The sequence below is a fragment of the Rhinoraja longicauda genome, chromosome 3 (genome assembly GCF_053455715.1).
Source record: "Rhinoraja longicauda isolate Sanriku21f chromosome 3, sRhiLon1.1, whole genome shotgun sequence".
NCBI lineage: Eukaryota > Metazoa > Chordata > Chondrichthyes > Rajiformes > Arhynchobatidae > Rhinoraja > Rhinoraja longicauda.
The window spans coordinates 38,951,080-38,971,598 of NC_135955.1; the positions used below are offsets into that span (position 1 = coordinate 38,951,080).

Sequence of the window (20,519 nt, forward strand, 5' to 3'; positions counted from 1 at the left end):
CAATATGTGCCAGAGTTCGTCTCTGATTTCTGCCAGAACAGTCTCTCAGTTGAAGGCAGGAGGGTAAAGAGCCAATCTCACCTTTGACAATGAGAACAAATCATTCAGATACTGAAAGTTGAGGGAGCGATTCTTTACCCCAGCATCACTCCAGCCTGGGTGCCTGAGGCTTTCTGCACTTGTCTGGTGATTTCTCCATTATATTTGTTATCTGCACCAGCCGGTCCTGCTATTCTTCCTATGATGTTCTTGCAGAGGTACTGAGATTCATTCATTATTTCACATGCAGTGCAATAATCCAGAATTAGATCTGATAGAATGATAGCTTGTTTACAATTGCTCAAATTACTCATATGATCATTGAGTCGGACAGCATGAAAACAGGCCCTTCAGCCCGACTTGTCCATGCCGACCAAGAAGCTCAAGAACCCAATGGTCGTTCCATTTGCCTGCTTTCTTTCTTGTTGTGTTACATATGTTTTGTCATGGCCTCATATGATTTTGGAAATTCATCTCAAACTGCACAAATGCTTTGGTATTGCATGGTAAATAGATTATCACACATCATCACACATAGTCACGCACCATGATCCACAGAATAAATTATTTGACACCATCTCTCCAACAATTTGCTGAAAAAGTAATGATTTGTCGATCTGTGCTGTGACCTTGCCCATATTTACAAAAACATCCCAAAAGTGCTGTTGACAAATGGCTTTAATTTAATTCACCTTAATAGAGGGAAGTGGAATCGTCACTGGGTGTGAGTCCATCTGGTGTCAGAGGCTGAGGTCAGAAGCGAAATTAACTCCAGCAGAAGGATATTAAGCAGTGAGTATCCTGCAAGCATGATGTCTCATGTCTGCCTTCTTCCTCAGTGATCTCCAGCTGGACCGATGAGTAAGAGGTGCAATGCTCACTGAGGAGAGTAACATAGGAGATTGGTGTTGGAGAGGAGCGTAGTAGGACTAGGAATGAGTGCGACATTGAGGTAAGATAGTGGTATTTCTATCTGACACAGTTTATTAGGGATAATGATCTAGAAGTATCATTATGTATATATGATATGTCATGATGCAGCTCTACAGGACTTTGGTAAGCCACATTTTGGAGTATTGCATGCAGTTCTGGTCACACCATTACAGGAAAGATGTGGAGGATATGGAGAGGATACAGAGGTTAACCAGAATGCTGCCTGGATTGGAGGATTTCAACAACGAGGAGAGGTTGGATAAACTTGGATTGTTTTCTCTGGAACGTCCGAGGTTGAAGGGAGACGATAGAATTTTATAAAATTATGAGAGGCATACATAGGGAAGACATTCAGAACCTTTTTCCCATGTTGTAAATGTCTAACACTAGAAGGCATAGCTATAAGGTGAGAGGGGAAAGTTTAATGGTGATGTGCAGGGCAGGTTTTTTGTACAGAGAGTGGTGGGGACCTGGAACGCATTACCGAGGTTTTTGGTGAAGGCAGATTCAATAATGGTATTTAAGAGGCTTTCAGTTGGCACATGGAAATGCAGGGAATAGAGGGATATGGATCATGTACAAACAGATGAGATCCGTTTAACTTGGCATCATGTTCAGCCAAACATTGTAGGCCAAAAAGCTTGTTCCTGTGTTGTTCGCATGTTTTATGTGCTCTGTGAATATTATTGAGGATGATGATGACATTGGAAGTCAAATACTTCTAGGGATAATTGACAAAAGAATATTATTGGTGATAATGATAATAGTCAGGAGATATTAATGTATTGACTTTCTAAGACAAGGATTAACTGAGAGAATGATATAGTAACGCGTTACAGCTGTAGTTGGTGATATTGGTAAGAGGCCTTCCCATGGCCTCGTGTTCCACTTGGCTGATTTAACACCTGTGCAAAGGTCCAGAATAATATTGTGGAATTCTCAATTTCATTTCACCACAAAGATTCAAGGAGAAAGCCAGTTACCATCTTCTTGGGATAATGCAGATGAGAAATAAATGGGACAATGTTGTTAATGATCACTTCCCTAAACTGATGGCAGGAGTTCAGTTTAACAGTTGAACTAATAGCACATTCAGCAGTATTCCCCATATTCCACACAGGAGTGTCACCCTAGAGGACATGATTAAACATCCAGTTAGTGCCTCAGATGGTTACATCTGAATTAGAGGACCATTGCCTCCACAAACCCTAGACTGACTGGACACGACACTTATGCTTTGTGCTGGCAGTATAAAAACCAATAAAAATATACCAACAATCCAACAGCTACGTCACCATTTTATTGGTGTTCCTCAAGTATGTTCCATGGCCACAACACTCTGATTGTAACACGCCCCACCGCCACATCACTCACACCACCTCCACATGGCCCGTCTTCATATCACTCCATCTCACTCCACCTCAATCTGACCCACATCCACCTTACTCCATCATCAACTCACTCCATCACCACTTCACTCAATCCCCACCTCTCTCCCTCCACCTCACTCCATTATTCCATGCCATTATCAAATCTTTGATCACCATTTACCTTCCAGACCCATTTCTAATCTCAATCTTCCCCAGCAGCATTTTCCAACAACATTCCCATTATTCACATTACTGTTCCTGTTACTAATCCCCATCTCCATTTCCATCATCATTTCTCAACACATTCACCGTGATTACCTTTGCCGTCATTGCCATTACCAAGGTCTTCTGTAGTTGACATTCCCACCATCAAGACTAGCCCTTGCCACCCCCCTGATTATTATCACAGTCAACATTGCCTTCCGCCATCCCCACCAATGTCTCTTTACGCAGGTCTGCTGATTCAATGTGACTTCAAACTCTTCCTCCTTAATTTTAAATACCCCTAATCATCATATACTATTGGTAAATCACCTCCATCATTTGGCCCAAGTCCTCACTCCAGAGCTTACTCACATTCTCAGCAGTCACAGCAGCACACCGATCCCCACTCTGCTTCATTCTGAAGTTCATCTCCACAAATTCCCTTTTGCCCCAGAATGTATTGCCTCTAACATTTCCCTCTCTGCCCATCCTTCTCAGTGATATTTTCTTGGCTGGTTGGGGTTTCAATCCCTGCTTATTATGGAGTGGTAACACAGTATGGATTGAATGCATACCCATTGGAAATGTAGTCTTTCAGACCAGACATTAAACCACCTACTCATTCAAGTGACTGAGATAGTTCAAGGATTGGTCCTGCTAAAAACAAATTACATGGTTATCCTTGGATAGCCATTTGTGAGATATTGCCTTGGTTCATGTTTCCTACCAATAGCAATATGCATCCAATGGAGGTGTATCTGGCAGTACCCCTGACTCACAGCTCCAGCCACTAGGGTTAATTGTGACCTTGATGCCAGATTGGGAATAGCCCACATCTTTGCCAGTTTTCCTGAAAGTAAGAATTTGAAGAAGATCGTAAGATAGTAAGTAAAAATTCTACGATTTTTGATTAGTACTGATGTCAGAGGTTATGGGGAGAAGGCAGGAGAACAGGGTTAGGAGGGAGAGATAGATCAGCCATGGTTGAATGGCGGAGTAGACTTGATGGGTCGAATAGCTTAATTCTACTCCTATCACATAACCTTATGATCTAATGATAGTCCACATCCTTTACGATTTGCATACAGCAAAGTAGGTCTACAGAGGACACTGTCTCCATGCACTACATTCACCTCTGGAACACCTGAGCAGTAAGAAACCTATTACATGCGCAAGCATAGACAAGGTGACTGTTTTGCTGAACACTTGCGCTCGGTCCACCAACATCTGCTGGATCTCCTGGTTGCTAACCGTTTTAACTTGGCATCCGATCCTCACACCTACTTTTCTGTCCTGGGCCTCCTCCATTGCCAGGGTGAGGCCACACCCAAACTGGAGGGACAGCACTTCATATTCTGCTTGGCTAGCTTACAACCCAATGATATGAACATTGAATTCTGCAATTTAAAATAATACTCCACCCTTTTCCTGCCCCCCCCCCCCCCCCGTCCTCTACCTAGGCACACACACATGTTTCTCCCACTACCCCAATCATCCTGCTCCTTTCCCCTCACCCATGTGCTGATTTCCCATGTTTCTATCCCCCTAAATCTCCCCCCCCCTTCCCTTCCATCCACATCTCTCCCTCGACTTTATATTTCACTCCTCTTCTTTCCTTATCTGACACCATTTTGTCTCCCTTCCATCTCCAGCCTTTGTCACTTCACCCATCTACCAATCAGACTCCCCTTCATCTGTATCTACCCATCATTTGCCAGGTTTGCTCCACAAACAATTCCCTTTTCCAGCGTTTGCACCCCTAGTTCATCAGTCTGAAGAAGCTTCCCGACCCAAAACATTATCTGTCCATTTCCCAATACAGGGAAACTGACCCATTAGGTCCTCCAGCACTTTGTATTTTGCTCAAGATTCCAGCATCTACAGGTTCCTGTGCCTGTCTTTTGCTCGTTACTGGATTTATAGTGAGGTACATTCGGCCCATCGTTCCGCACCTACAATCAACTGCAAATCCTGTCTTTTCTTGCTCTGCAGTCTCTTGCGTTCCTTGTCTTGGCCTATTTCACTCCCCCACATTTTCACCAATGGTTCCGCCAGATCCTTCCCACTCACAGGGAAAACCAACAGCAGCCAATTAATCCGCACGTCTTTGGAGTGCGAGGGGAGACAGGAACACCCAGAGGGAACCCACGCAAAACATGGAGAAGGTGCAAACTCCACACAGGCAGCACTCGAAGTCAGGATTGAACATAGGTCATTGAAGCTGCTGCACTGTGGACCTGCTTCTATCTGCACGGTAACAGGATGTCAATGACTTTAAATATGTTGCTGGACCGTGGATTACCCAGCCTGGAGACTGGGTGCTGGGGACACCCATCTTTGTGACAGTGTCCTGGGACTATCCACCCCAGGACTGGGTGCTTGGTGCCTAAACCACCCATCCCTGGACAGCGTTAAAAGACAATAGATAATAGACAATAGGTGCAGGAGGAGGCTATTCGGCCCTTCTAGCCAGCACCACCATTCAATGTGATCATGGCTGATCATTCTCAATCAGTATCCCGTTCCTGCCTTCTCCCCATACCCCTTGACTCCGCTATCCTTAAGAGCTCTATCTAGCTCTCTCTTGAATGCATTCAGAGAATTGGCCTCCACTGCCTTCTGAGGCAGTGAATTCGACAGATTTACAACTCTCTGACTGAAAATGTTTTTTCTCATCTCCATTCTAAATGGCCTATCCCTTATTCTTAAACTGTGGCCCCTGGTAATGGACTCCCCCAACATTGGGAACATGTTTCCTGCCTCTAACGTGTTCAACCCTTAATAATCTTATATGTTTCGATAAGATCCCCTCTCATCCTTCTAAATTCCAGTGTATACAAGCCTAGTCGCTCCAGTCTTTCAACATATGACAGTCCCGCCATTCCGGGAATTAACCTAGTAAACCTACGCTGCATACCCTCAATAGCAAGAATATCCTTCCTCAAATTTGGAGACCAAAACTGCACACAGTACTCCAGGTGCAGTCTCACTAGGGCCCTATACAACTGCAGAAAGACCTCTTTGCTCCTTTACTCAACTCCTCTTGTTATGAAGGCCAACATTCCATTGGCTTTCTTCACTGCCTGCTGTACCTGCATGCTTCCTTTCAGTGATTGATGCACCAGGACACCCAGATCTCGTTGTTCATCCCCTTTTCCTAACTTGACACCATTCAGATAATAATTTGCCTTCTTATTCTTACCACCAAAGTGGATAACCTCACACTTATCCACATTAAACTGCATCTGCCATGCATCCGCCCACTCACACAACCTGTCCAAGTCACCCTGCAACCTCATAGCATCTTCCTCACAGCTCACACTACCACCCAGCTTTGTATCATCTGCAAATTTGCTAATGCTACTTTTAATCCCTTCATCCAAGTCATTAATGTACATTGTAAATAGCTGCGGTTCCAGCACCTTGCGGTACCCCATTAGTCACTGCCTGCCATTCTGAAAGGGACCCATTTATCCCGACTCTTTGCTTTCTGTCTGTCAACCAATTTTTTATCCATGTCAGTACCCTACCCCCAATACCACGTGCTCTAATTTTGCCCACTAATCTCCTACGTGGGACCTTGTCGAAGGCTTTCTGAAAGTCAAGGGACACCACATCCACCGGCTTTCCCCTGTCAATTTTCCTAGTTACAGCCTCAAAAAATTCCAGTAGATTAGTCAAGCATGATTTCCCCTTCGTAAATCCATGTTGACTCGGAACGATCCTATTACTGCTATCCAAATGCTCCGCAATTTTGTCTTTTATAATTGACTCCTGCATCTTCCCCACCACTGATGTCAGACTAACTGGTCTGAAGAAGGGTCTAAAGAAGGGTCTCGACCCGAAACGTCACCCATTCCTTCTCTACTGAGATGCTGCCTGACCTGCTGAGTTACTCCAGCATTTTGTGAAATAAATACCTTCGATTTGTACCAGCATCTGCAGTTATTTTCTTATATAACTGGTCTATAATTTCCCGTTTTCTCTCTCCCTCCTTTCTTAAAAAGTGGGTCAACATTAGCTACCCTCCAATCCACAGGAACTGATCCTGAATCCATAGAACATTGGTGGTCCCGCGACCACCCATCCCTGTGGCAGTGTGCCAGTGTGGCAGTGTGTGTCTCGGTGTTTATAGCGTGTAACAGAATGAGAGTAACAGTTGAGTGAGGTGCCAGCACAAAGCCACCCCGTGATCAGACGTCATTGGCCAGACAAAGCTGGGAGCGGCGCTCCATTCATAAAATGAGTGGATTAAAGCGGGAGGAGTGGCCAGCGCTGCCCGGGGATTCACAGCGACGGTGGAGTGCGGGATACGGGATACGGGCACTGACCGCGTTGCGTTGTGTTGTGCTGTGCTGTGTTGTGCTGTGCTGTGCTGTGCTGTGCTGTGTTGTGTTGTGCTGGTTACTACTCGGGGCTGCGGGTAGCGGCGGCCCGCGGTGCTGGGCCGGGGATGGAGGTGTCGGATGTGGAGTGTAGTCAAGTGAAGCGCTTGCTGAAGCAGCACGGCACCAAATGCTTGCTCTTGGACTGCAGGTCGTTCCTGGCTTACAGCGCCCACCACATCGGCGGCTCGCTCAACGTCCGCTGCAACACCATCGTTAAACGCAGAGCCAAGGGCTCAGTCAGCCTGCAGCACATCATCCCGGCCGAGGAGCCGCGCAGCCTGCTCCAGGCTGGCTTCTACTCCGCCCTCGTCCTCTTGGACGAAAGGAGCCAGCGCTTCGAGATGGTCAGGCACGACAGCACCGTCAACACGGTCCTGGGCGCGCTGTCCGCCGCCTCCTGCCCGACACAGACCTACTTCCTCGCGGGTAAGGCTTCCCTCCCCCCCCCCCTCCCCCTCCGCCGGCCTTTGCTTCACCCTCCCCGCGTTGGTTGGAGCCGCAGCGGCCGATGTGAATGCAGGAAATTGACCTGAACTCGCTGTTTTCAAGGGAGAGTTAGATTTGGCTCTTGGGGCAAAGGGAATGAAGGGTTATGGGGAAAAAGCAGGAACAGGGTACTGATTGTGGATGATCAGCCATGATCATATTGAATGGCGGTGGTGGCTCGAATGGCCGAATGGCCTCCTCCTGCATCTATTTTCTATGTTTCTATGAATCTTTGGTTGGAGAGCAGTCACGGCGTTTGATGTTGTTGTGGGCTGAAGCTCGATCAACCATTGCATTGTAGACCGCCGCTGCAATATCAGTATTTACCGTTAATAATGTTTATTGGTAATATTAATACTGGTGCCTTTGTTAATATTAAAAGAATAGTAATTCGTTCGAAGGTGACAGCATTGGCAAATGGTGTTAAATGGAGACACTGCGCTGGCGCTGATCGGTCTGCTACAAAGAGTATTTACATCAGTGTTCAGTGATGTGAGCCCATGTTCGCATGTGCTGTTAGATTTGTAGCATTTCGTGCAGCCATTCACTCGACAACTGCAACATTTTCACTGCAACTTGCATTGCCTTTCCTTCTACGCGTTCTCATGTTCTGCGAGTTTGGGTTTGTGAGTTATTTTAAAACGGGGTTGTGCAAGAGAATCTTTAACCGGCGCTGTTACAAATATCGGCGACAATGTCCTTTCTAATACACTGCCGCGCACAAACAAGAAACGTTTTAATTCAATCTGTTGCGAGGAAAATTAGAACAAAGCGATAAATTAGAACAAAGGGAGAGTTCGGCCGGGATAGTAAATCGGAAGTCCTTTAACTTGGGGGATGTGCTGGTGGCGAGGAGGTTGTACAGAGCCATCATCTCAATGTGGTCCCGGGCACTTGTGTGGGGCTGACTGTGGGATGGATCTCTTGTGCTGGGACCTCTGCAGTGTTCATCTGGAGGAGATGAATAAATATATTCCGTTCATAGTTGGTCGGATCGGATTCCGGGGAGCTCACATTCCCTCAACCCACCATCATTGGATGAAAATCTCCCTCCCTGGTGCCGCGGTGAGTCGTGCCCATCGCTGGCTCTGAGCTGCCAAGCGAGGCATTTACACACAGCTCACTGACGGGCACAGAACAAACTAAACACATCACAACACCCCCGCCCACCCCCACTCCCAACCCTCGACCACCCCCCACACACACACCGCGCATCACACCGACATACAAACGTGAAGCGTCCCGACTCAAAACATCACCTATCCATTTGTAGAAAAAAAAAACCAGCAGATGCTGGTTAAAATCGAAGGTAGACATAAAATGTTGGAGTAACTCAGTGGGTTAGGCAGCATCTCGGGAGAGAAGGACTGGGTTTATTCACAAAATGCTGGAGTAACCCAGCAGGTCAGGCAGCATCTCGGGAGAGAAGGACTGGGTGACGTTTCGGGTCGAGACCCTTCTTCAGACTGATCTTCGGGTCTATCACTTATCCATGTTCTCCAGAGACGCTGTCTGACCCGCTGAGTTACTCCAGCACTTTGTCTTTTTTCCTACAAAACTGCTCGCTGGGGTCCTGTTCCATCATCGTATTGGGAACATTTAATTAATCGCGCTCTGCTCTTCACTGATTTTGCCTTGTCTTTGACCCCCGGAGGTAGTCGGTCCATTGTTAACTTCCCTCCTTATGCAAAGAAACACATGGTCGGTGGATAAACGCGGTGGCATCAGGTTGTTAATGACCGGCGACGCGAGGAGCCGACCTCTGTCCTGACTGGGAATTGACTGAACGATGTGACAATACCGCCGCTTGTTTCGACCTATTTTCCCTTCCCGTGCTTACTGAATGTCTTCGTTCAAATCGGTAGCCGCATCCAATCCATTATAGTGAATCAACCCAGACATGTCCACAGAATGTGACTGTGGTCGTGGGCGAGTGTGTAAGGATAGGGTCGATTGCGTTTCCTTTTAACCTGGTTCCCTCCAGAGAATTGGTCACTCTTACGCTGTAAAATGGACAGAGCAAAGATTAATTGTCCCATGTGTGGAAAGTCATTAAATCCCCAATCTGGGACCTTTTGTAAAAGTGTATTGCCAACAGGGCAGAAACAAGTATTTAACCCACTGTGGCCCCCGTACTGCTCCAGGGCCACTCTGTCCCCTTCCCTGCCTGTATTCTTAAAGCTTTCTCTAAATTACACTAATACCGCCTGTTTCACCATCTCACATAGCAGCAAGCTGTATCTTCTCTTCAGGTGCTTGCCTGCAGAGAGCGCAAACCTGCCTGTTTGTGACGGCGAGGAACCCATTCTGTTTCCTTCCACAGTGGACAGCAATCCCGCCTGCTTGCATTTCCCTCTCCACGCACTTCGCTGCAAGTCCGCACTCGATTCATGTATGACAGACACAGCTGACATATCGTTCACCTCAAATAAATACAGGAAATCCTGAAACTACTCGCCAGAGCTGGAAACTTCTGAGGAGAGAGACAGAATTAACGTTTCTGGTCGATGACCATTCTCCACAGGCCCACTCTATCCCTCGGAACCCACTCCTCTCTTTTTAAGATGTCTTTATCAATATCTTTCTCCCATTCTCTAGAGGTGGGAAGAGTCATAATTTTAGATTCCTTACATTATCATTGTATAAAACAATGTTAAATCAAAATGATTTTTACTAAACTAAGTAGTAGATTTAATTTGATCCATTGCTTTAACTTCCAGATTCTCTAGATGTGCATGCCAATCCATCCCTTCTAATGGTGGAGCATCTTTAAGTAGCTCAATCATTTAGACAGGAATCTTTCTACCAAACTTCCTAATTCATGCCAATCATGCCAATCCATCCCTTCTAATGGTGGAGCATCTTTAAGTAGCTCAATCATTTAGACAGGAATCTTTCTACCAAACTTCCTAATTCTCTTTACCGTTCTAATTCAAACACCTGGACACAACATTATTTATATTAAACAACTTGCAGAGCGTAGAGCAGTGGAGAGAGTGGTGGATAAATAGTGGATACCAGTGGACAGCAGTGAGCACAGTGGACAGAGCAGTGAACACAGTGGACAGAGCAGTGGACGCCAGTGGACAGAGCAGTGAACACAGTGGACAGAGCAGTGGACGTCAGTGGACAGAACAGCGGATGCCAGTGGACAGAGCAGTGGATGCCAGTGGACAGAGCAGTGGACACCAGTGGACAGAACAGTCTCAGTATGGAAAATATTCAGGGCATTTCTGAAAAACATTGTAACACCAGAAAAACCGGGTATAGTATTTATTCATGTGGTATTGATGTTGAATGTTTTGATTACTGCTATCATCGGTTAGCCAAGATTTCTAATCACGAGAGTGTAAAAATATCACAGTTGGTGCACATATTAGGAATCCGTTTCTGATTCCTACATTGCGATGATTCGTTTACTGGGGTTTCTTTGTAACGGAGTTACCCATCAAAGTCTTGGCAGCAGCAGGGTTGATGAGAGATTACTTAGAGGAGGAACCAATCCATGCGGCAGAATGAGCTGCACGGGGCCTGCACCTGGGGACAGAGCTGAATGGTGATGCTCCTCGGAAATGAGTGGAGAGCAGCAGCTCGCAGAATGGGGGGTTGTGCAGCTGGGTATGACTGGCCACACGGTTATGGCATAACCATTACAATCAGGGGGCTGTTCTAAAATAATGGCGTGCACCATGGCTACTCACTCTGGTTGGCAGATTAAAATTCTTTTCCAGAAACAAAAATTAATGTGAGGAGGATTATTGATTTTAAAATCCTTTACTGATAGATTTTTGTTTAGCAAGTGTATTAATAAGACAATGCCAGGTCTATGGAGTCTGATCATAGATGTCAATCAATGTCAGGACAGGTCTCAGTGGTTGAATTTCCCATTGTAATGGACACCAATATACATTGCTCCCCGCTCCCCACTCCACTCCTGCTTTGTTTTGAATGCCTTGTTTTCATCTTCTTCTCTGGCTTTGGTGTTTCTGATCTCTGTGATTAACGCCAGTCCAGCCACTCTCCAACCTCTTCTTCAGACCCAAACATGCATCTTCCCAGATTTTAACTCTGCGCGGCCTCTTGAGCCCAGTGTCCTGAAGCCCACTGGCTCTGAGCTTTCTCTCCTCCTCTGAGATGTGCCTTAATAGCTGTTGCTTCCAGTTAGTCTTCGGTCACATCCTTGTGTCAAATTTTGTTTGTTGAGTCTCCTGTGAACTGTCTTGGGATACCTTTTTGTGTTAATAGTGCTGCACAGAGGTGAAACTAAGCCAGTCCAATCTACTAGTAAGAACTTTGCTTTAACCTCCGGTGCTACATAAATTCATATTGCTATACTATTGGTGGGGTGATCTTGTAGCTTGCTTTCTCTAACCCAACCAGCTTTACTTATGTCTGAAGAAGGTCTGAAGAAGGGTCTCGCCCCGAAACGTCACCCATTCCTTCAATCCAGAGATGCTGCCTGCCCCCCTGAGTTACTCCTGCATTCTGTGTCTATGTTCAGTTTAAACCAGCATCTGCAGTTCCTTCCTACAGCTTTACTTATCATTTCTTAGGTCAGAATTGAATATTCATGACATTGGATTGTAAACTACCCCAAGAGGAATATTAACTACTGTTCCTCCAGTTTGTGTGCGGCCTCACTGGCAATGGAGGAGGCCCAGGACAGAAAGTGTGGGAATGGCAAGCAGAGTTAAAATGTTTAGCAACCCGGAGATCCAGCAGGCCTTGGCGGACCGAGCGCAAGTGTTTGGAGAAACAGTTGTAAAGGAGGCCACATGGGAGCACCACCCCTCTTCTTTTCTTATCTGACACCCTTTTGTGTCTTTTGACCTCTTGCCTTGTCACTTACTCCACCCGTTTGCTAATCGCACCCCCCCCCATCTGTATCCACCTTTCACTTGCCAAGCTTTGCCCACCCCACCTCTTTTTTTTACAGCTTCTCCTCCCTACTCCATCAGTTCGAAGAAGGGTCCCAACCCAAAACGCTGTTTGTCCAGTTGCAGTCTGTCCCCTGCGTTTGTCCAACAAGTTTGCTTTTTGATCAGAGCTATTGCCTGGCCTCTTGCCTGCATAACCTCGACTAGTTCCTCCCTGGGCTGGTAGGTACCAAGGTTACCCAGGCAGCTGACAATGTCAGCTGAGCGGTTGCCATCTGGATCCCAGGAGCAGATCAGGCCACGTTGTTCTCTTTCAGCTTTGTTCAGTGAAGTAAGAAAGAGATTTTTTAAATTGTATTCTTACATCACTTAAACAGGGCCCTGAGGTTTTCTCATGCTGTTCCGATCACTACTCCAACAGCCATCTGCCAGTCGGTCTCCTGACGTATCACCTTATGTTTCCCTAGCTTTTCATGTGTCAGTGAACTTCCTTTCAAAATGAGCATCCACAATTAGTAGATTCTCTTTCAGAAAGGCCCTTTTAATCTATTGGATCAATTCACCCTTGTTTTAATCAATTTTTTTTCTTTCATGGTATTGACCTGTATTCACTGAAACCTTTCCCTTGAGGATGTGTTTGGTCATTGATGATTTATCGGATCCACCCAGAGTAATGAAGCTGCTCCTTCTCCCAACTGCTCCCACTCATGATAATTCTGCTTCCTTTTGTCATTCTTTTGCAGTTAAATAAAACTTGTGGAACTGTTGACAGGTTTTGATATTGATTTCCAGCAATGATGGGTTTTAGAAGAGATAATTCATAGAACATAGAACAGTTCAACACAGGAACCGCATTGTCTGTACTGCATTGTCCGTAGCGAAGGTGATGCCAAGATAAACTAATCTCCTCTGCTTGTACAGTCTATACCGCTCCATGCCCTGCATCGTGGCTTAAAGGCTGCTATCATATCTGCCTCTACCACCACCTCTGACAGCGTGTTCCAGGCCCCCACCACTCGCTGTGTAATAAAACATGCCTTTCATATCTCCTTTAAATTCTGCCCCGTTTATCTTCAAGACATACCTTCCAGTCTTTAACATTTCCACCTTTTGGTAAAAAGATTGAAGTACACACAATGCAGGGAGAACCAATGAACATGTCATATTAATATGGTGATATTAACATTTCACCACATCAGCCAATGGGAAGCAGTCTTAGTAACTGTTTTAAAAAACACTCAATATTCTATTGACATTTTGAATTTCCCCCCATTTTTTGCATTTCCTCATGACATAGCAGGACCTATTCAGTCCATCAAGTCTATGCTGGCTCACAAAGCAATTCCATAAATCCCATTGCCCTGATTTATTTCCCCATAAACTTTTATCTCTGCCATGCCCATTAATATCATCCCTCCTCCCCCCCCCCATGATACTCCTAACTCCCCCCTCTTACATTGGGGCCAGATTAACCAAACAGCCAACACATCTCTGGGATGGGGGGGGGGGGACCAGACATTTGGGAGAAACCCATATGGTCACAGGGAGAATGTGTAAACTCCACATGGACAACACCAGAGGTCAACATTGAACTAGGTCTGTGGATGAATGAGAGTCTGCAATCCCACTTTTCTGCCATGTGGGGGCCACCATGCCATCCAATTGACCCAGGTAGAATAAACACAGCGCATGGTATAAAACAGGTGTGCTCCACGCTGTTGCTTCTTTAGGTTACTGCCATAGACCAATCGTAAGGCTCTTGGCTCTTGTGTTGCTGGGCTAGTTGTTCTAAACTCAGCAAAGTAGATGGAGAGTTGGGAATACGTGATGGCCGGCAGTGGCTGGGACAGAGCTCAGGATCTGATCAAATCTACAAAGTTTGTGGAAGGATCAGATTTCATGGGTTTGCTAGTTCAAATAATTTAGGGGTGAACTTGGTATTGGATAATAACATGCAACATATGTGAATAAATAAGCAAATAGTTTTTGTCTTCACTCGGCTTGGTTTTATTGAAATGAATGAAAAAAAACTAATTTTGAACTTGTACCAGAGACATACAGTATGTCTTTGCACTGTAGTGATTAATGTTACCAGATCCCTCAAATTCCATCAACTATTGAACTCACTAAATTACAACAACCAGCAGTATTTAATAAAACTTTGCTTCTTTCCTGATACAGGAGGATATGAGAGATTTTCTTCAGAATATCCCGAGTTCTGTGTAAAAGCAAAAAGTCCATCAGGAATCTCAACAGAGTCCATCATCGAATCATCTGAGACAAGCTCGAGTACCTGTGGAACTCCACTCCATGATCAGGTAGCACAAGCCTCTCTGTAGCAATTGTCTTCCACCTCACTCTCTCCCCTTCCCAGATATGCAATGGGATTGGAATGTTTATAATGTCTACGATGGCTGTGAAATACCTTCTACCAACCAGCTTGTTATTAGCTAGTCCTTGTCTTGATATTCATGACTGGTTGTTAGTGGTGAAGAGCCTTCATTTCATGATGTTAGGAGACAAAAATTAGATAAATAATTGACATGGATACAATTTGTCCCAGCCTCCTCTTGCATACCTGGTCATGTTGCAAGCTTAACTATGGAACTACAATAATGTACCACCTTCACATCGCCTGGACATCCCACCCAATGAAATGCTCTTGCAATGGTGAAGATAATTTGATTGAACAAGAAACTACAATGAATAATAACTAGAAAAATCTACTTAGGAAGTATTAGGTTTGAACAGGATTTCCTAGCTTTCCTCCGTGTTAAATGTAATGGGAAGATGTGATACAGTTTAATATCTCAACTGAATGGCAGCACTTTCTCAGTAGCACATTGGAATATAAGCCTCAGTCACATGCTCAGATCTCTGTGGATTTGGACCCAGTGACGTGGATTTCCCATTGAACCAATGCTAACACCAGCACATAGGTTGTAAATGTAGCAGGATTCAGAACACAATGGCTTGGTCGCAATGTGAACACCCTCCACTACATTGTGCACACTCATCTCCATACAATGTTCAAATAAATTCTTCCCTATGTAGAAAGTCTCATAAGTTCAGAAGTTCTAGGAGTAGAATTAAGCCATTCATCTACTCCACCATTCAATCATGGCTAATCTATGATTGTAAGCGAATACTAATTTAACATTTTTGTGAGATGATACTGAGGGGTAAACATTGCCTAAGTCTGTTATTGTGGTCCCAGTTACAGGTTGTGTTATTTTATTTTCAGCTTAGGGCAGCTGAATAAACCAATATAATGTGACCTGCAGAGTTCTGCCAGCACTTTGTGCTTTGTTAATGCATAGTTTATACAGGGAGTCAGATAGCAGCCAGATGGTGGTGAGCAGCACCACATCAAGGAGGATACTGCAGGAGAGGCAGAAGGAGGTGGGAGGATGGAGGCAGTTGGGGTGAAGTTGTCACAGTTGTCCATTAAGATGATGCAATTTTAACAAATTGATTTTGGAACACAAGCGTGCAGCCAGAAGTAGCATGAAACACGTGAGTAATTCAGGATGCTGAGTGTCTTGTACGACAATACTCAGCTAGAACTGTCAGTGATTCAGTGAAGATGAAACAACATTGGTCAGATGATAAATGAGTCATCTGCTCTGACCTAAATCACACAATGAAAATCAAAGCCGGATTAGGCACTGAAGATCTCATTAATATTTGATAAAACATTTCTCTAATCATATTTATTGTGAGTTAATTTACAAAACTAGTTGCCTTTTTTAATTCACTTCTCGTCAGATCAACCAAGAATTTTGTGTAAATTACTGTTTTTCCTCAAAGCCTCTGGCCTTTAAGGTCTTATAACAGCTGCGTAATGGTTCAGGGGTTACACATATCAAGTCATTCAGATATCTTCCATGAAATGAGGTACAGCCTCAATTCACAGGGAGTTGGGTGTGTTCTCCTTCTGATACTGTGGGCTTTCATCAGTTCATGGTTAACTGGCTGCTGCAAATTACTCCATAGTGTGAAAGAAAACTTGCAGGACGATGGGGAAATAAAGAGGAGTGGGACCTATTACATTTCTCTGTTGGGAGCTAGCATGAACATATAGCCACTGTGCAGCAGTAGCCAACAAAATCCTGAAGTTAGATCAAGCCAAGTTTTTTTGTTTAATACTGAATAACTGTTATTGCCATCGTGTGATCTAATACAGTCATACATGAGGAGCCACATTGCTGAGTGCAGAGCTGTGGTGAGAGCCTTGCTGCCCAGCTGCATCTGCCAGGAGTTATTCCTGTGAACTGTGCAAAAAATTGCCCCTATTGTGGCAACCACTGTTAAATGCTGAATTTTACATTTGATTACAGGGTGGTCCAGTGGAAATTCTCCCTTTCCTTTACCTTGGAAGTGCACATCACGCTTCAAAACGGGACACACTCGATGCCATGGGGATTACTGCTCTCCTCAACGTCTCCTCCAACTGTCCAAACCACTTTGAGGATCATTATCAGTACAAGTGCATTCCCGTGGAGGACAACCAGAAAACAGACATCAGTTTTTGGTTCATGGAAGCAATAGAGTATATCGGTAGGAAACATTCCGAAGTCTCACTATTTATTGTCAACTTTGGTGATTTTTCATCTCTCTGTTCAATTGTCAGCGATGTAGTGATTGTCATTAAATGTCCTTGCTCCCAAGGTGCCACATTTAATTGTTTCCAATGTGGAGCTGTTGCTCTCCAGCTTCCTCTCTCCTCCAAGATTACATTTGGTGTTGGCATAGAAACTCAGGCCCATGAGCGTTCATTCATAAAGAAAAGAGCAGTCCATATGGCTCTTTTTCCAGTCCTTAGTGCCCAGTATGTTTGGTGTACTGTAGAGGGAACTAATCTGTCAGAGAAACAATATCATTGGACTTCCTGTAAACCTCATTCTGGTGACTCCTACCCAAGGATATGCTGGTTGATGGCCATGACTTTAGTTCTTTATAGAAACATAGAAACAGAAAATAGGTGCAGGAGTAGGCCATTCGGCCCTTCGAGCCTGCACCGCCATTCAATATGATCATGGCTGATCATCCAACTCAGTATCCCGTACCTGCCTTCTCTCCATACCCCCTGATCCCTTTAGCCACAAGGGCCACATCTAACTCCCTCTTAAATATAGCCAATGAACTGGCCTCAACTACCTTCTGTGGCAGAGAATTCCACAGATTCACCACTCTCTGTGCAAAAAAAAACGTTCTCATTTCGGTCCTAAAAGACTTCCCCCTTATCCTTAAACTGCGACCCCTTGTTCGGCAGCACAGTGGCCCAGCGGTAGGGTTGCTGCCTTACGGCGGCAGAGACCCGGGTTCGATCCTGACCAGGGGTTATTCCTGATGCATTTTTGGTTTCAACCCATTCACCTGCCCTCTGCTTTTTTATAGAAAATTATTTAGTTTTTTAAATGTTTGCCATTTTAAAAATTGAATTGAACTTATTAAAAGTGAATCTGAAACCAAAGATGATGAGCAAAAATAGGGGCTAGCCATTCAGTCCCTTGGGACTGGTCCACCATTCAGTGTTACACCTCGTCTGCACATTTTTACCATCACCCATAGTTGTTCCATTTTATTTAATTGCTTATACAACACAACCTCATTTCTATGGTCTATAAGCTACTGTAGTAGAAAAAACCTTGTTGATGTCTAAACTCAATTTTATGTTTGGGTAACTTGTGTGCAAAGATTTCTTTAGTCACTTACATGTAGCTTGGAGCTAAAATGAACTGCTGTGATAATCAATGATGAGGTTTCATTAAATTCCCTTAAGGATTTTCAACATTAAGCTAACCAGCTGCCTTCCTTTTTATTATTCCCTTTCGAAAAATTGTAATCGCGTATGCCATCCATATTGTTAACCCTTGGATAAATACAGCAGGGACTATGAGAATCCCAAAATATCTACTGAAGCTTTACTAATTTCCGTTCACAGCTCCCTGACAGTTCGACATGTAAACCATCTGGCCCAGCAAGCTTGTTGACATTTAAACCATCAAGTGTCTGTCGTTAAATAGAAATGACTTGAGAAAGGGAAGAGGAGATTTTCATAAACCCCATGATAGGAATATAAAGATGGTGTCATTTTATTATGAATAAGATAGGATTTCAATAATTAGATAATGCAAAGAACTCTGTTAGCAATCTGCCTGCAGATCCAAGTGATGGTAATAACTAATTTTGCACAAAAGATAATGATTGGGAGCAATTTCACATTTTGCATTTTTTTTTCAAAAGGATTCACTTGGATATTAATATTTAAAAGAAAACTGTAAAATCATATTACTGGACAAAATCATTCTTGTGGGCATCAGGATGGGGAGAGTTTGTCCTCTGATGTAGTGGGTGTGTGCTGCGGTGATGTGGATTTGTATTTGGTTTATGCTGGGTGGGATTCATTTGCGTTTGGTCCGTGCGAGGGTGGGAGGATTTGTGCAGGGGTACTATGTTTGTGTAGGGTTGGGGGTGAACTTGTACTGTGGTGAGATTGGTTTGATCTTCAAGAACATTAATTTTGCCACATGCTACTCAACATATCCACTGCCCTTTTTATTTTCAGATTCTGTCAAAAAAGTTGATGGACGAATTCTGGTACACTGCCAGGCTGGGATCTCGAGGTCTGCCACCATCTGCCTTGCCTATTTAATGATGACTAAACGTGTGCGGCTGGAAGAGGCCTTTGAGTTTGTCAAGCAGAGACGGAGCATAATCTCTCCCAACTTTAGCTTCATGGGACAGCTGCTACAGTTTGAAACTCAGATCCTCGCCTCCTCCGCCTGTTCTGTCAGTCCGTCGAGGGGTCTCAGGGAGCAGAGTAAATCGTCAGTAATCCCAACCTCACAGTTTGTCTTCAGCTTCCCTGTCTCTGTCAGTGTTCATTCAAACCCCAATAACCTCAACTACTTACCCAACCCGATAACAACGTCGCCCACCTACTAAAGGACACGAGTCTGAATACACCTATAAACTGCATTCAACAGAGCATCCAACTGATAATCTGCTCCACAACCTGACCCTCTCAGTGTAAGGGAATGAACATGGGTGAACGTTCACTTTTAACATTAATACACCTAGAAATGAAACTGGCTAGTTTTACTTCTCGTCACTGAATTGTTCAGACCGGAAGGTTTTCTTTGCAATAAGTCACAATTCACTTTTGAATAATCAAGGAGTTTGATTTTCTATTGAAATAGATTTGTCAGTATTTATATTGCAACAACTGATTAATGCAAGATTCCTTCCCTTCAAGCAAGCTATCAGCATGGGCCTCCATGGTAAACGTCCAGTAGACATCCCTTCATCAGTGTTAAATCATGCTGGGACTTTATCCTGGTATTGTATGAGAAATGAGAATGTTTCAATCAGACACAAAGCTCACATTGTCGGTGTGTAAGACAACCTGCCAATCAATAATTCATGCCAACCTCTTGCCATTTGCCCAACTGGGTCGGCCACATGGTGGATAGTTAGGAAAGCTTCATCTTTCTTCTCTCTGTATTTTCTTGCTTGGATTTGGCTGGTTTACCCAGAGAAGAATATGAGCCTTATTTTCCAACTTTCTGAATAACAGTGGGTTCGATCTGTGCAGGAATTAATGGGGGGGGAGGGTGGGGGGGTTAAATGCCAACATTCATTTATTCACATACTTGAATATCTGTTTGTGGATATCAAGTTTTGTGAAAGCAGTAAAAGGATCTCACTTATCCATGTTCTCCAGAGATGTCCCCTGTCTCATTGAGTTACTCCAGCATTTGTGTCTTTTTTGGTAAACCAGCATCTGCAGTTCCTTGTGTCTACTGATGAAAGCCTCTTCAAAAGCAGTCCCTTGGGGTTGAGGAGGGCCAGCTTCATTCAGGTTCTGTATAGCCTCTACCTGCCCGCCTGTTGAATCAGACACTTCCTGTCGAATCTGAGGCAGTTTGTCAGATGACTGGCTCCTGCTTCTAATTTTGCTCATTGTCTCTGTGCTCCCTATGTCTGGACACAAAGTTGTCTGGACCATCACAATGGCTTTTTCTTTGATGAGTGGTCAAGAGCCAGGTGATCCCGGGAAGTCCATTGGGCTGTTGCAATTTTTCGGTGAGCTTTTGAGAACATCCTTGGATCTTTTCCTCTGATCCAGGTAATCTTTTCCCTCATGAAAGAGCTGGAATAGGATCCATAGCATTACTTAAAGACCAAGAGCAGCTTGGATTTCCCACTTAGAGGAG

General features: G+C 44.5%; 1 protein-coding gene across 1 annotated transcript; it reads left to right on the forward strand.

Moving 5' to 3' along the window:
• Positions 1–6,872: 6,872 nt before the first annotated feature.
• Positions 6,873–19,888, forward strand: dusp4 (dual specificity phosphatase 4). Its single transcript, XM_078396923.1, has 4 exons — positions 6,873–7,360; positions 14,479–14,615; positions 16,638–16,857; positions 18,869–19,888. Exons 1-4 carry the CDS (start codon positions 7,000–7,002, stop codon positions 19,246–19,248), a joined length of 1,098 nt encoding a protein of 365 aa, XP_078253049.1. The 5' UTR covers positions 6,873–6,999; the 3' UTR covers positions 19,249–19,888.
• The last annotated feature ends 631 nt before the right edge of the window (positions 19,889–20,519 follow it).